The sequence below is a fragment of the Geotrypetes seraphini genome, chromosome 1 (assembly GCF_902459505.1).
Source record: "Geotrypetes seraphini chromosome 1, aGeoSer1.1, whole genome shotgun sequence".
In the NCBI taxonomy this organism is placed as follows: domain Eukaryota; kingdom Metazoa; phylum Chordata; class Amphibia; order Gymnophiona; family Dermophiidae; genus Geotrypetes; species Geotrypetes seraphini.
Window position 1 is genome coordinate 432339642 of NC_047084.1, and position 15142 is coordinate 432354783.

Consider the following 15142-nt stretch of genomic DNA (forward strand, 5'->3'; position numbering starts at 1 on the left):
AGCTGCTTAGAGGTGGCTTAAGGAGTCTGTGGGGTGAGCTAGTGAACCATAGAGAGGAGGACCCAGGCCCATAAGCCACTCTAACCACTGCATTCATGGTGAAAAATGTGAGCCCACCAAACCCCCTTCCAACCCTACTGTTCTGACATGTAGGTGCCACCTGCAGCCATAAGGGCTATTGGGGTGGTAAACAGGTGAATATAGTAGGTTGGGGGGGGGGGGCTCACCATGACCTGCAAGACAGTTGTGGTGAGATGTTTATGTGGCACCCTTTTTGTGAAGTTCATAGCAGTGCCCTGTAAAGTGCTATTCTGTTCTAGGCGTTTTGGACTTGGATGATTTTATGGATGAGAATGCGGTATAAAGATAGACAACTTGGCGGTCTGGACGATCAAATGGCTGGATGTAGAAGTAGACGATTTTGGAAAAAAATATATTTTGGACATATTTTTCGAGAATGGACTTTAGACGCTGCCGACTTTGGGCGATTAGTACTCTAGGCCCAAAACGGACTTAGACCTTTTTTTTTTTTATTATGCACCTCTATGTCTACCATGCTATGTTTACCATGCTATGCTGTATATATAAAACTATGGTTGCTATGCTATGTTAGCCACACTTATAATACTACTTTTGTCATGAAATGTTTGCTATCCTATGTTTTGTCATATGCAATACCATGCTTGTCATGTTATGTTTTTACCATGCCATCTCTGACAAACAATGTCCTGCCATGCCACACATACATTCACTTTAATTTGTATGTAAACATGTAACCCGTTCTGAGCTTTTCTGGGAGGACGGGATATAAAACCAAATAAATAAATGAAAAAAATTACAATATCCAGCAGGAAAACAATGAATTAAAAACTGACTAATCAATATCAATGATGCTATGAGCAAAAAGGTCAAACTAATCCATATCTTTAATGCTTTACGAAAACCCAAATAACTAATGGTAACTTGAGCATGTTCCATAATGAGGGTCCCAGAGAGCAGAAAGCTTGCTTCCTAGTTGAAGTCAAATTGACCATTTGAAATGAAGGAAGTTGTATTAGAAAGCTCTGAGAGGAGTGCAAACAGAAACTCTGGCGATCCTGCCTAATTAATATATTTGAAAGGTATTCTGGAACATTCAAATAAAGTGCTTTAAATGAAACGCAGTATTCTAAAAGTGACACGAGCAGAAATGGGCAATCAATGCAATTCTTTCAATATCAGAGTATTCTGATCTGGTTTTCTCCAACTGACAAACATGCAATTGTATTTTGCACCAGCTGAAGTCTCTTTTGACTTGCTACAATAATTCCAGAATACAGGGAATTGTAATAATCAATCCTGCTTGTAACAACAGTATGCACAAGCTTGATCAAGCTTGGGTGCATCAAAAGAGCCTTCAGCTGGCAAATTAGTAGTAGTTGAAAGCAACAAGATTTAACATGGATGATCTGTCTATCAAATTTCAAAGTATTATCACAACAAAAGCCTAGAGTTAGTATTTCTTCTTGATGGCCACTCATGGTTGGATGAACAAGCAGAGGTCTCCCTTTATGTGAAAACCACAATGCAGCAGATATATCAATGTTCAGAATCAAGCCATGGTCCAACAACCATTTGTCCAAAAGACTAAAGGCTCCTTTTATAAATAGTGGTAGAAGTGTCTACTGTGGGCCAGCGAGGTAAATGTTCCAACGCTTATAGGAATTCTTTTTTAAGTTCATCATTTTTATTGATTTTCAAGAATACAAAAACATAAAACAATACACATTCATGTATCATAATAAACAACCAACCCTCCAAACAGGAGAATATAAAACTGTCTACACTCCCAAGATGAAAAACACCTAAATGCACCATCAAGACCCTCCCTCCAGCTCCAGACAGCCTGGAAACGATCCTATTCCCATTTTTTACCAAACCTCTGGAACAGCCTACCTCCTCATATCAGAGCCCTTAAAGGACTTCTTAACTTTAGAAAAGCTGTAAAAACCTACCTTTTTGCCTAGTCACTCCCTCAACCCTTCACCAGCAACAGTAAGTAATCCTATATGTAATTAGTAACTTGGAGGGGCATAATCGAAAGGGACGTCTAAGTCCGTTTACGTCCATCTCTCAAGTCATCCAAAGTTAAAAAGAGCCTAAGACACATTTTCGAAAGATACGTCCAACTTTTTTTTACTTTCGAAAATCGTCTAATTATACGTCCTGCAGATCTGATCGTCCATGCCACTAAATCGTCTATCTTTATACCACATTTCAGTCCAACATTCCGTCCAAGTCCAAAATGCCTAGAACAAGTCCTGTTGGACGTGGGAGGGGTCTGCAAAGTGATGGACTGCACACCCAGACATGCCACCTAAATAGTGGGGTACCTTACAGGGCACTGCTGTGAACTTCACAAAAAGGGTGCCATGGCGTCTCCTCACTACAGCTCCCTTATAGGTCACGGTGATCCTCCCAAATCACCTCCAGAATTCCCTAGACCCACTTATCTACCACCCCAATAGCCCTTATGGCTGCAGGAGCCACTTATATGCCAGTAAAAAAGGGTTTTGGGGATGTATAGGATAGTGCACACGTGTCAGTATCAATGCAGTGATTACAGGGGCTTATGGGCATAGGTCCTCCTCTCTATGGGTCTCTAACCCACCCCTAAGATGACTTAAGCTGCCTCTGTGCTGGATGACTAGGCTTTCTTATGCCAGGCGGTGTCGCACTCCCGGCACCGAGTCCTGGATCGGATACTGGGCAGCGCACAAAACACTAACGCTGGCGTGCCTTCAAAAGGTGAAAGCCCTGCTGATACAATAATGTTCTGGGAAGTAAATGGTCAGAATGGCAACGGTTCTTCCCACACAATAAGGCTACCGCTCAGCCACAGTTCAAATAGTGAAGGCTTTATTCAATAATGCAGCCAATATTCAAAATATATGCAAAATAAGGAAAAACAACTCAAACAGTTCACTTGTTCTGGCTATTAGCCCTGCAGATCTTCTAACTGCCAGGCCAGCACAAGGCTGGCCACACTCTTGCCTCAGGGTAAGTCCTAAAGTTTCTCACCAGCTTCTTGCAAGCAAAAAGGAAAAACAACAATTGGTGAGTATTGCACAGTCCTGCAAAAATTCACTTGTCCTGGTAAAGCGCACTGTGCCTGCCTAAGTTTAATTAGGCTTTCCCCTACCAACCCTAGTAAGTTGATGGAGGTGGGGAATTGCTGAATCCACTTCTCAAATACAGCCTAATAGGTACCCGCAATCCCAACCCTGTGGATCTTATGTGGATTCTGCCCCACAATCTCCACTGTGTCAATCAGTGGCTTTAATCTTTCAAAACAGGAGAAAAAAAACACAGTCCAAAGTCCTTTTTAGACAGGGCAACTTTTCTCTGCAATGTGCGTTTAAATTCTCCCACAGCCAGCAAACATACAGTTCCTTTTCCAAAAACCCAGTGTGGTTGAAAGCATAAAAAAAAACTTAACTCTCATCCATTCTGTTCTCAACAGTTTCCAATGAAATGTCCATGGCTTCCTCCGGCCTCAGGCAGTCTGGCTGGTTTACCAGTAGGGATTCCTCTGAATCCTGCATCTCCACTTCATTTCCCTGCCTAACCTATGGAGCACCTAGACATGCGTCTGCTTCCTCAGGTGGCTCAACACTGACTCTCCCTGGCTTGCACAGCTCCAACTGTCTTGCTCTGTGAGAGCCACACCCCAGCCTGTGTGTGGGAAGGGCAGGTTTCAGCTTTCCCTGAGCTTTCTCCTGCTCTTCAATTAACCTCAGCAGGTGTGCGCCTAAAGGGCTCAGAGCCTGTTTTTTAAGCTGAGTCTTACCAGAGACTGGTCTAGGTTTAAAGTAGCTTTTGTTCCCATTCTGTTCCAACTCCTCCCAGGGCTCCTGCTCTTGGAAACTTCCCCAGAATCAGAGTTCTGCTCTATGCTAGTTGGAGAGCTGCTGCATTGATCAGCTCTCTTTATCTTCAGGGCTAAGTTCCTCTGCTTTCTAGCTGGAACAAGGCTAGCTGTAGTGCTGGGCTTGTGACAGCGGCCAGGTGATGATGGTCTGGAGGCTGAAATTTAAAGTTGCGAATAAAATTTTGGTGGAGGTGGGGTGGTAATCACTGGTGGTCGTTTTGGTGTGGGGGTCTTTGTTATATGTTTGCAGTGTTTATCTGGTGAGTTTAGGTGGGTTTTTGTGACTTAGACCATGTTTTACTTTCGATTATACATGCTGTACGACTAAGTCTAAGCCGGCCCACATCCCGCCCTCGACACGCCTCTCGAAACGCCCCTTTTAGCTTTGGATGTTGAGCAGCACTATGAAGGCCTAGGTTGTTTAGAAATACGTCCAAAACCCATTTTTATTTTTGGCGCTTGGACGTTTTTGAGAAATGTTCGTCCAAGTGCCGACTTAGGCCAGTTTTTGGACGTTTTTCTCTTTCGATTATGAGCCCCATAGTAAATGACAGCAGATAAAGACCTATGTGGTCCATCCAGTCTGCCCCACAGTCACATTCATCTCAAAACAACAAACCAGTAACCAGTATATAGTGAATGTATACCACTTATGAAGATATATTGCAACACACTGTATGTAAACCCTATATTGTAACACTGAATGTAAACTGTAACCCATTCTGAGCTCTTTGGGGAGGGTGGGATATAACTTTAAATAAATAAATCATTTGTTTGGGGCTATCTGCTAATATTCAGTGATACTTAACTGGCTAGCTAAGATGAAAGCCAGCTATTATGTGGGAGGTCCAGGGATGAAGTCAGCACTTATATGGTTAAGTACCGATATTCAGAACTTAACCGCCTAAGTTTATCAGTTAAATTAGATTGGATAAAAATCAGTTCTATCTTTAAGCAGTATTGCTTATGCAGTAAATGTGCGGAATTTTTTAACATAAATATATAAGAGATAGCTGGCTGCATAAACGTGGACATTCATAGCCGGGGCCTGTCTGGTATTGAATATCTGGGAATAATGCGGCTGGTGGCTATCCTTTTCTCCCTCTCTCCTATAAATGATTGTAGTTCTATCTCTCTTCCCCTATGTTTCACTTTGTCATGTATTCATCTACAGTATTAGTTATATTTTCCCAATTTTATATTTTTTTTAATGTAATGTACACCACTTTGACAATTTTTAAAGTGGTATATCAAATTTTAATAAACTTGGTAAAAGACATTTAATGCTGCCAGATGAATATTGTCCCCCAAATTTATTTTCAGCCTATTAACCAAATTTGCCCATTTCCACTTTAAAGGTTTCCTCATAAAGAGGTATACTCAGCAAAAAACGAAAAGACTGCATTTGTGAACTTTATCTTGCACTGGTTTGAGCTCAATTATAGATGAGCCTCAAGAGTGTCAAATATAGTAGATGGCAAAATATGACAGGCCAGAGCAAACAAACCAAAACTGCAGACTTGTACACGGTGCAGGCAAATATGACAGGCCAACATAAGAACATAAGCATTGCCTCCGCCAGGTCAGACCAGGGGTCCATCGTGCCCAGCAGTCCGCTCCCACGGCAGCCCCCCAGGTCCATGACCTGTAAGTGATCCTTTACCTAAATCGTGTATTCCTCATTCATTTAGTGTCCTGTATAGTTACCCTCTATCTGTATCCTTCAATCCCCTTCACCTTCAGGAAGTCATCCAATCCCTTTTTGAAACCTAATATTGTACTCTGTCCTATCACCTCTTTTGGGAGCGCATTCCAGGTGTCCACCACCCTCTGCGTGAAGAAGAACTTCCTAGCATTTGTTTTGAAACTGTCTCCTTTCAATTTTTCTGAATGCCCTCTTGTTTTTGTTGTCCCCGCTAGTCTTTTATGACCTTATAAGTCTCTATCATGTCCCCTCTAAGTCTCCGCTTTTCCAGGGTAAAGAGCCCCTGCTTCTCCAGCCTTTCAGCATACAAAAGGTTTTCCATGCCCTTTATCATCCTAGTTGCTCTTCTCTGGACCCTCTCAAGTATCGCCATATCCTTCTTAAGGTACGGCGACCAGTATTGGATGCAGTACTCCAGATGCGGGCGCACCATCGCTCGATACAGTGGTAGGATAACTTCTTTCATTCTGGTAGTGATACCCTTTTTGATAATGCCCAACATTCTGTTCGCTTTCTTTGAGGCCGCTGCACATTGCGCCACCGGCTTCATTGTTTTATCCACCAGTACCCACAAGTCTTTTTCTAGGTTGCCTTCCCCCAGTACCCTCCCTGTACATTGGGTTCCCTTTCCCTATATGCAAGACTTTACATTTCTCTACATTGAAGCTCATCTGCCATCTTTCTGCCCACTTGCTCAGTTTGTTCAGGTCTCTTTGTAGATCTTTGCATTCCTCAACAGTTCTGACCCTACTGGAGAGTTTTGCGTCGTCTGCGAATTTTATAACTTCGCACTTCGTCCCTGTTTCCAGGTCATTTATGAATATATTGAACAGCAGCGGTCCCAACACTGTGCTGAAGAACCTGCAGTGTTTCAGTTTCCACAGTACCTTGGGGTGGATAGTTTTATTTGGAGGGAGGGGGCATTATTTACTATTGAAACCTTTACAAGTTGGGACAAGTCTTACACATCTACTTCCAATGAGCTGACATACTATTTTTTTTCTGAATGTCTTTCCTCAGGATCGTTCATTCATACAGTGCCCAAGGATGATGTGCATAGGGTCTTGGAAATGCCCCTTTCTCATGTTGAACCAGGAGATGCAGTGGTGTACTCTGCCATGTACATGGGGGGAAGCCATTTCACAATGGCTCGCACCAGGTTGATAGTCAGAAGTAAGTTCTACACATTTCTACATTTATGAATTCATCAAAGTTAAATGAATCAGACTCTTACCCCTTCTTTTACGAAACTACAATGGAGGTTTCAAGCGCGGGGAGCCGCGCTGAATGCCCACGCTGCTCCCGATGCTCATGGAGTTCCTATGAGCGTCAGAAGCAGCGTGGGCCATTCAGCACGGATCCCCGCGCTAGAAACTGCTATCACAGTTTCGTAAAAGGAGGCCTTGATAGCACAAGTATGGAACATGCAAGAGACAAAGAAGAAGATACCAAAAACTAACATGGGTAAAGTATATTATTCTGCAGATTACTGAATTGCTGGAGCTGACAGATATGACAAAAGTAGCCAGGTAGATTGCATGATTCAGGTGGTCCTTATCTGCTATCATCTTCATTTAAGTTAAGTGAAAACAAGACGAGATACTTCTTTACTAAGAGGGTAGCATGTACCTGGAATGGACTACTGGTGGACGCCATACAATTTATATTCTGGAGACAGAATATAGAGGCATAGGGTTGAGAGGCAGGGTGAAAGACTCGGGAGAGGGAGAGCTGATGTTAAGTTTAAATGTGAGAATTTAGATGTTCATCTAGTCGATGTGGCTTTTCTCCCTTGCATGCATGGGCTTATTATGCATCAACTCATGGAAATATTAAGGTCCATATAGGCCAGGGGTGTCCAATGTCGAGGGCCGCAATCCAGTCGGGTTTTCAGGATTTCCCCAATGAATATGCATGAGATCTTTTAGCATACAATGAAAGCAGTGCATGCAAATAGACCTCATGTATATTCATTGGGGAAATCCTGAAAATCCGACTGGACTGCGGCCCTCGAGGACCGACATTGGACACCCCTGATATAGGCAATGGGATTAAACCAGCACTAGTCACGAAATGTTATATTATATTATGTTACTTCATGCTTTTATTCTGCAGCTACCAACAATTAGTTCTGCGCAGATTGCATTATAACATTAAAACTAGGGGCTCCTTTTACGAAGCCGCGTTAGCGGTTTAACGCACATAATAGCACGCGCTAATTTGCCGGCCGCACTAGCCACTACCGCCTCCTCTTGAGCAGGTGGTAGTTTTTCAGCTAGCACAGGGGTTAGCGCGCGCTAAAAAGGTGCGTGCGATAAAGCCGCTAGCGCGGCTTCGTAAGAGGAGCCCTAGGAGTTACAGGATCACAGAAAACTACAAAACTAACAAATAGAAAAACACATGTACGTTCATCATGAACTACATTATTCCATCTGAAGTACATATTTTCTAAAAATAAAAAAGTTTTAAGTGCTTTACAGAACAATCGATAACTAATTAGCATTCTTATCACTTTTGGTAAGGAATTCCAAGATAAGGCAGCTTAGTATAAAAAATAATTCAGTATTCTAGTTTTTGTTTTGCTTGTTATAGTGGGAAAGTGTAATAACAACTGATTAGGCATGTCATATTAGTTACCTTTACAAAGAAGAAATAGTAAATCATATAAGATTTTAAAAATAATAATGCGCACACTTTAAACTGGATTCTACTGTAGATTCAAGAGAAAGCCAATGCAACTTCAGATAAAAGGCAATCACCACATCACACTTGTGAGCTGACTAGATCAAATAACGGCCATATTATGTGTTAACTGAAGTTGTTTAATCACTATTTAGAACAGCCCACACAGCAGACATTAAAGTAATCTAGCTTTGACAAAATCAGGGTCTGAACCAATAATCTAAAGGTGTTTAACTTGAAATATTTAAAGAAAGGAGTGGAATTGTCCTAATTAGACTGATGACCACAAACTATCATAAAAAATGTCCTTACACTCATCCAATGGTTCAAATGATTTTATTCATCCAATAATTCAATGACTCGACATGTACATGTTTCGGCCAACAGGCCTGCTTCTGGAGTCTTCTGCAAAAACTTCAGGCTCCACCGGTAGCTCCAAAGTCTCCACGGCTTCTACTACTTCTGGTAACACCACGGCTGGAGAAGGGGGCAATTCCTCCTCCTCTAACTGTCTTTGCCTCTGCACTTGAAATATTTACTGATAGCTCTAATGGCTCCTTTTATTAAGCTGCGTTAGGGCACGCTACAATTGCGGGCGACGCTAATGCCAGCATTGAGCTGGCGTTAGTTCTAGCTGCGTAGCGCGGGTTTAGCGTGCGCTAATCTGCTGCGTGCGCTTAAAACGCTAGCGTACCTTAGTAAAAGGAGCCCTAAGTTTTTAAAAAATATACAAGGTATTTTTCGCTATAGACTTTGCCTGGGACTTTAAAGTGTTACAACTATCCACCGCCACCCCGAAATATAAATTTATCCAATCCTATAGTAAAACATTGAAAGGGGATTTTGTGTACCGTCTTTTTGTTGTTACAACCACACTCAAAGCGGTTCACATATAGGTACTTAAAGCATTTTCCCTATCTGACCCGAGACAACCAAGGATGATCTGTAGGACCTATCCACAGAAATTTTGTCTTGTCACGGTTTAATGTATGCCAATGAGATGATATCCAATCTTCAATACATGTTACGCATCTTATGATTTTTTTCATAGTTGAGGGCCGATTCTCTTTAACTGGGAGAAGTATTGTAATATCATCTGTATAGATGAAAATTTTTAGTAGCATTGCAACAAGTGATCTAAGTAGAACATTAAACAGAGAAGGGGGCAATAGAGAGCCTTGAGGTATGCCACAGTTGACCTATCAAGGAAATGAAAAGATTCTTGTCTTCTTAACACTGTAATTTTGAGAGGAGAGAAAACCCAAAACCCAATCCAATACTCTACCCTGGATATGTATTTCAATGTTATTTTGATCCCCTAAATCAGGGGAGTCCAACCTGTGGCCCAAGGGCCGCAAGTGGCCCCGTGAAGTATTTTGTGCGGCCCCGGTCAAAAGTATTTTGTGCTGCCCCCGGGTGTTTACCGTCTTTCCGGCTCCCTCCTCTGTCTTGCTGTAGCGTTTGCACGTTTGTGTGGCCCCAGAAACATTTTTTTCGGCCAATGCGGCCCAGGGAAGCCAAAAGGTTGGACACCCCTGCCCTAAATCGAAGGCACAAGAAAGATCAAACTGAATAATTATAGAATTTTGACCATAGCTCAACAAAGATTTCCCAAAAGCAATAAGGCCCTGATTCCAGAAACAGCCGCTTAAATCAGCAAGATGCCATTAGTTTTAGGCGCTTAACTTAATTTTGTAATTGGCTTAATTGGCACAGTTAATTATAAGTGCCACTAAACACCAATTTAAAAATTTTAATTAGTTAGTAAGGACCTGATTCTGTATAGGATGCTGGTCTTGGTGGCGGCCTAAAAAGCGGCCAAGAATCACATGTCAATCATACCTTAAGGCACTGCCTTACCCCTGATTCTCTAACCGGCGCCCATGTCAACTGGTGCCTGTTAGAGAATCGCGCCTGCCTGATCGCAAAGATAGGTGCTCAGCTGCCTATCTTTGCTGAGGGATCCCTTACCATCAACTGATCACGGCAGGGGAATTTGCCCCACGATCAGCTGAGCCAGCAGGACTCTCCAAAATCATGGCTTCGGAGAGTCCTGCTGGCTCAGCTGATCAGAGGAAAATTCCTCTGCTGTGAACAGCTCAGCCGGCTGCAGCAGGCAGAGGACCCCCCCCCCCCCTCCCTTGAGATTGACAGGAGGGATGCCCACTCCCTCCTGCTGCCGGGCCCTCTCAAACTCCTGACACCCTTCCCCAAACCCCCCAAGCCCCCCACTTTCCCAACGTCCCCCATCACCCCACCCTGACAACCCCAACACCACACCCTGACAACTCTGACCTTTGGTGATACTAAATACTGGCACCTTTCTCATTCCCTGTTAAAATTATCCCATGGTCCCTAGACATAGAGGCAGAGCTGTTCAGACAATAAACGTAGAAAAAAAATGTAGTTTTGGTTTAGCGACTTGAACATGCCAGCTTTGGGTTGGAGGGACAAGGTGACCGCTGAACAGCAATACCCTGCAGAGCTCCCTTGAACACTGAAGTTACTTTTGCCTTTCCTCAGGATTAATATTGCTGAAATGCCAGAGAGGAAGAGGAAAACAAGACCTCCCATTCTTACCTCTATACCTACCTCCCCGATGATACAGCAGACAATTTGGGAGTTTGCCAGCTCCCAGGTTGATTCGGGAGTTCCTGAAGGGGTGAGTCACACAGAGAGCAGCTCCCCTTTGGACAGTGATCTTTCTTCTAATTTACCACCAGTGGTCCTGGAGGCTGAAAAAGCTGAGTTAGGAATGTTGAGTGTAGCACCAGCTCACATGGCTGAGGGGAAGTCTTCTCAAGCACTGTTTCCAGAAGAGGAAGTGACATCAACAGCAATCGAGACATTGATCTCTGATGCAGGAAGAGCAACTTACAGTCCCGGTGGAAGATCTACTGTAGAGGGTGAGATTGGTGTCGGAGAAGATCTTGTTATCGCTTGTTGACTGTTCCTAGGGTTACCGGATTTTTCCAAAGGAAAATCCAGACTCATGGCCATGCCTTCAGGCCCGCCCAGTTCCACCAAGATCATGTCCACCCCTCACAGCCCCACCCCCAGCCCACCTCCTTAACTTGTTTGTGCATCAGGACAGCATCCGCGCATGTACACATGCAAAGCAATGATGTCAGGTGTGTGCGCATGACATCACCATGTTGCATCCACGCATTCGCAAAGCTATAGATGTGTCATAATTATATGTGGGGATATTAACCATAAACTGAGGGGTCCTATAATTAAGGTACACTAACCGATTTAGTGTGCGCTTAAGATTAACCCACACTAAATGCTAAGGTGCCCATAGAATAACCATTTTACCACATGCTAATCTTTACCGCGCACTAAATCTTGTTAGTGCGCCTTAATAATAGGACTCCTGAGAGAGCTGTGTCCTTATACTCTCCCATATTACTTCTTTCCAGCCCCAACCAGATCTTTTTATTTGCATAGCACTGCTAAAAACGTACATTGTTCAACCAACTATAAAGACACTTGGAGTAATCTTTGATAGAAATCTTACTATGAAAAATCAGGTCGACTCAATAGTCCGAAAGGGCTTCTACATATTGTGGAAACTAAGAACCATCAGAGCATACTTTAATATATACTCCTATCGATTGGTTCTTAGCCATCTCGATTATTGCAATATTGTTCTCCTTGCAGGAGCCCAAAAAAATCTCCAAAGACTGCGTATAATACAGAATGCAGCAGTTAGATTGATTTATGATTTAAAGAAGTGCAATCATATTACCTTTTTCTATCGTCAATTACATTGGCTGCTGGTTGAGGCACAGATTAAGTATAAGTTCGGATGTATTTGCTTCAAAGCATTAACAGGTCTCATCCCAGAATATCTTATGGAATCTTTTATCATCACTAACTCCAAACATTCTAGGAAATCTCATGTGCTATTCTCTTTTCCATCTGCAAAGGGTTGTAAATTTAAAAAATTCCAGGAACGTCTGCTGTCTTTTCAAGCGGCTTTATGGGCTAAGTACCTGATTCATGTATTTACATCTTCCAACTCCTATCAACAGTTTTGACGTGCTTTAAAAATTCATCTTTTTATAGAATCTTTTGGCAGCTAAATCTCTGTTGCTGTATTCACCTGTATTTTTTATCTTTTGTGAACCGCATAGAACTTAGCGGTATTTGCGGTATAGAAATGAGTTTATGTTATGTTTATGTTAATGCTGTGTGCCATCACAGCGGGCCTTGCGGTCAGTGACAGCTTGTGATTTTGTGTTGCCTGTTCTTTAACAATTGTGACCGAAACAAAGTTTTTTCTGTGTCATATGAATGGAACATATTACCTTTGGAAATTAAAAAATAAGCTCATCTGATTGCATTTAAGCACCAGTTAAAGAATTATTTGCTTTCTTGTACTTAAAATTTGACTGATGAATCAGGACTTCCTTGATTTTGCTATCTGAGCATTATTTAGAGAATGAATTGCAATGTCCATATTATTATTTCCCTTCTGTGCTTGGGATTTGTTATATTTTTTGTATTATAATTACTGGTTATATGTTATATATTTATTTTCTTTGTATTTATTATGTGTATATTATTGTTCTCCTCCCTGGATAAGGATGGACTATAAATAATAAACCTAAATCTATTTCATTGGGGAAAAGAATGGTAAATGCTAGTGAGGGGGAGGGGGACAATTTACATATTGTCTGCAGTGGACCAGAAATTGCATACATTTTTTTTAACCTATAAACTCTGCACCAATTTTCGAAGGGAAAATATACACATGGGGTAAATTCTGTAAAGGACGCCTAAGTCCCGCCTATAGTTAGGCAGGACTTATGCGTCCAAATAAAGTGGTTAACAAGCAATTTAATGGTCTTAACAAGTGATAATTGGAACTTGGACATCCAAAGGATGTGGACGTCAGTTCCGAGATGTGTCCACAATTTTGCAGATGCCCATCGGAAAAAGCTGCGCTTATGGAAATAGGTGTGGGCTTGGCATAGGTGTGGCGTGCAAGAGGTTTCGATGTAGAGATCTGTTGAATGATTTGCATATTGTTGAGCAACCAAGCGCATCCATCTAACACCTACATTGTAGGCAAATGAAAAGCAGGTCTACTTTTCAGTGGGACGTGGGCGGCAGATAGGCGTGAGTTAGGTGGACAGGACTTAGGTGGGTTTTGGACGTCTCTAATGCGTTTCGCTACATAAGTTAATAGCATTTTTATTTTTGCTTTATTAAGCTCCAAACACATTTAATAATGCATCACATAAACAGGGCACATGAATGCAGATATATTTTTATGGGCAAACAGCAATGTTATGTGCTAATTATAGGAAAAGATCCATTAAATGAAGCAGAGCACATGAAAAAGATAGCTTTATATCTCTTGCTAAAAAGCTACCCTTTTTTCTGACTAAAGAGTACTGCAATGAGTTAATTCTTGAAAGAGCTCCATTAAGCAAGCAAGGCTCATGAAAATATATATATATATATTGCATAGATAACTTCATTTCCAAAAGGTTAAAAAGAGATACAGATGTCAGCATGGCTTCTAGTTCATTGCAAATGGAGGTCTCCAGCTGCACAATGGTGACTTCATTGTGAGATTAACAAGGTGCACCTGGAAGGTAGAATACCACAATTCAAATAGGGATTTGTGCTGGGGGAACTGACCATACTTGGGATTTGAACCCATAACCTTTGGAGGTTAAGAACAGGGCTTTTACCCATTGAGCTACAGCAGCTTCCATTCAGGTGGTTCTTCCTGCCCTGTGATTTGATACCTTAGGAATCTTCTACGTTATGATCTCCTCAGGTATCATATCACCCCTGGACCCCTGTCAGGAAAAGACGACAGAGCTGAAGCTAATGGCTGTGCCTTAGAAAATCTGTTCCAGTTAATTGAGATGTTGAATATATTTAGTTCTGGACAATGCTTGAAATACATCTATATGGGTTTCATGCCAGCTGCAGTATATTTCTTTGAACTGCTATTATGTCTTTATTATTGTTGCCTCCATATATGTTTATTGTGTGGAGCCCGGAATTCAACAAGTTCAGAGTATTGAAATTTTTTTCCATTTTGAATGACTGAATTATATTTATGTTGTGGAGTATTTTTTTTATTCCAGTGTTGATACAGGTTCCTTTGGGTACCTTGCAGCCCAGGAACCACTGTGGGCCTCTTCTATCAAACTGCGCTAGCAGTTTTTAGCGCAGAGAGCTGCGTTGAATAGCTCACGCTGCTCCCGACACTCAAAGAAACTCTATGAGCATTGAGAGTAGCACAGGCCTTTCAGCGCAGCTCTCTGCGCCAAAACTGCTAGCGCAGTTTGATTGAAGAGGCCCCGTAATGAGGTTTGTTTTTCTACACAATTTATTATTTTTTATGGTTTAATTTTTGTTTGAACGATTATGGTTGCTCCCTCCAATACTTATCAGCAGTGTAGTTTTTGATATTTTGCTGTCCACCTTATTGGAACCATGTTAGGCTATCCTCTGAGTTTGGAAACGATCAGGAAATTTTCCTTAAAAATTCAGATGGATGGACAGAATAGGTTGAATGAGCCCCTAAGCACTTTTTTCTATGAGTTTTTCTGATCTGAAGAAAAAAGGGTTACCTTTGAAATCTTTTTTTTTAAATAATCTTTATTCATTTTAAAATAATTTCAATAAGTGAAGAACAATAAATAAAACATTTACACTATAGGCATCACTTAAAATATTACAAGATTCTTTCAGATCAATAATCCCCCCCACCCAAACTATTATTTATCATTCAAGTATCTATAAATTTATCATAATTCCATAATTCACTACATATTTTAAAAATAAAATTACACATTTATCCACTTAGACATATT

The 15142-nt window shown here is 41.6% G+C and overlaps 1 protein-coding gene across 1 annotated transcript in view; it reads left to right on the forward strand.

The window, feature by feature from the left end:
- Positions 1 to 15142, forward strand: part of TEK (TEK receptor tyrosine kinase) — a 239531-nt gene that overhangs the window by 83649 nt on the left and 140740 nt on the right. The window contains exon 4 of the mRNA XM_033919424.1: positions 6636 to 6788. Coding sequence (XP_033775315.1) covers positions 6636 to 6788 — 153 coding nt within the window. The remainder of the gene's footprint in view (positions 1 to 6635; positions 6789 to 15142) is intronic.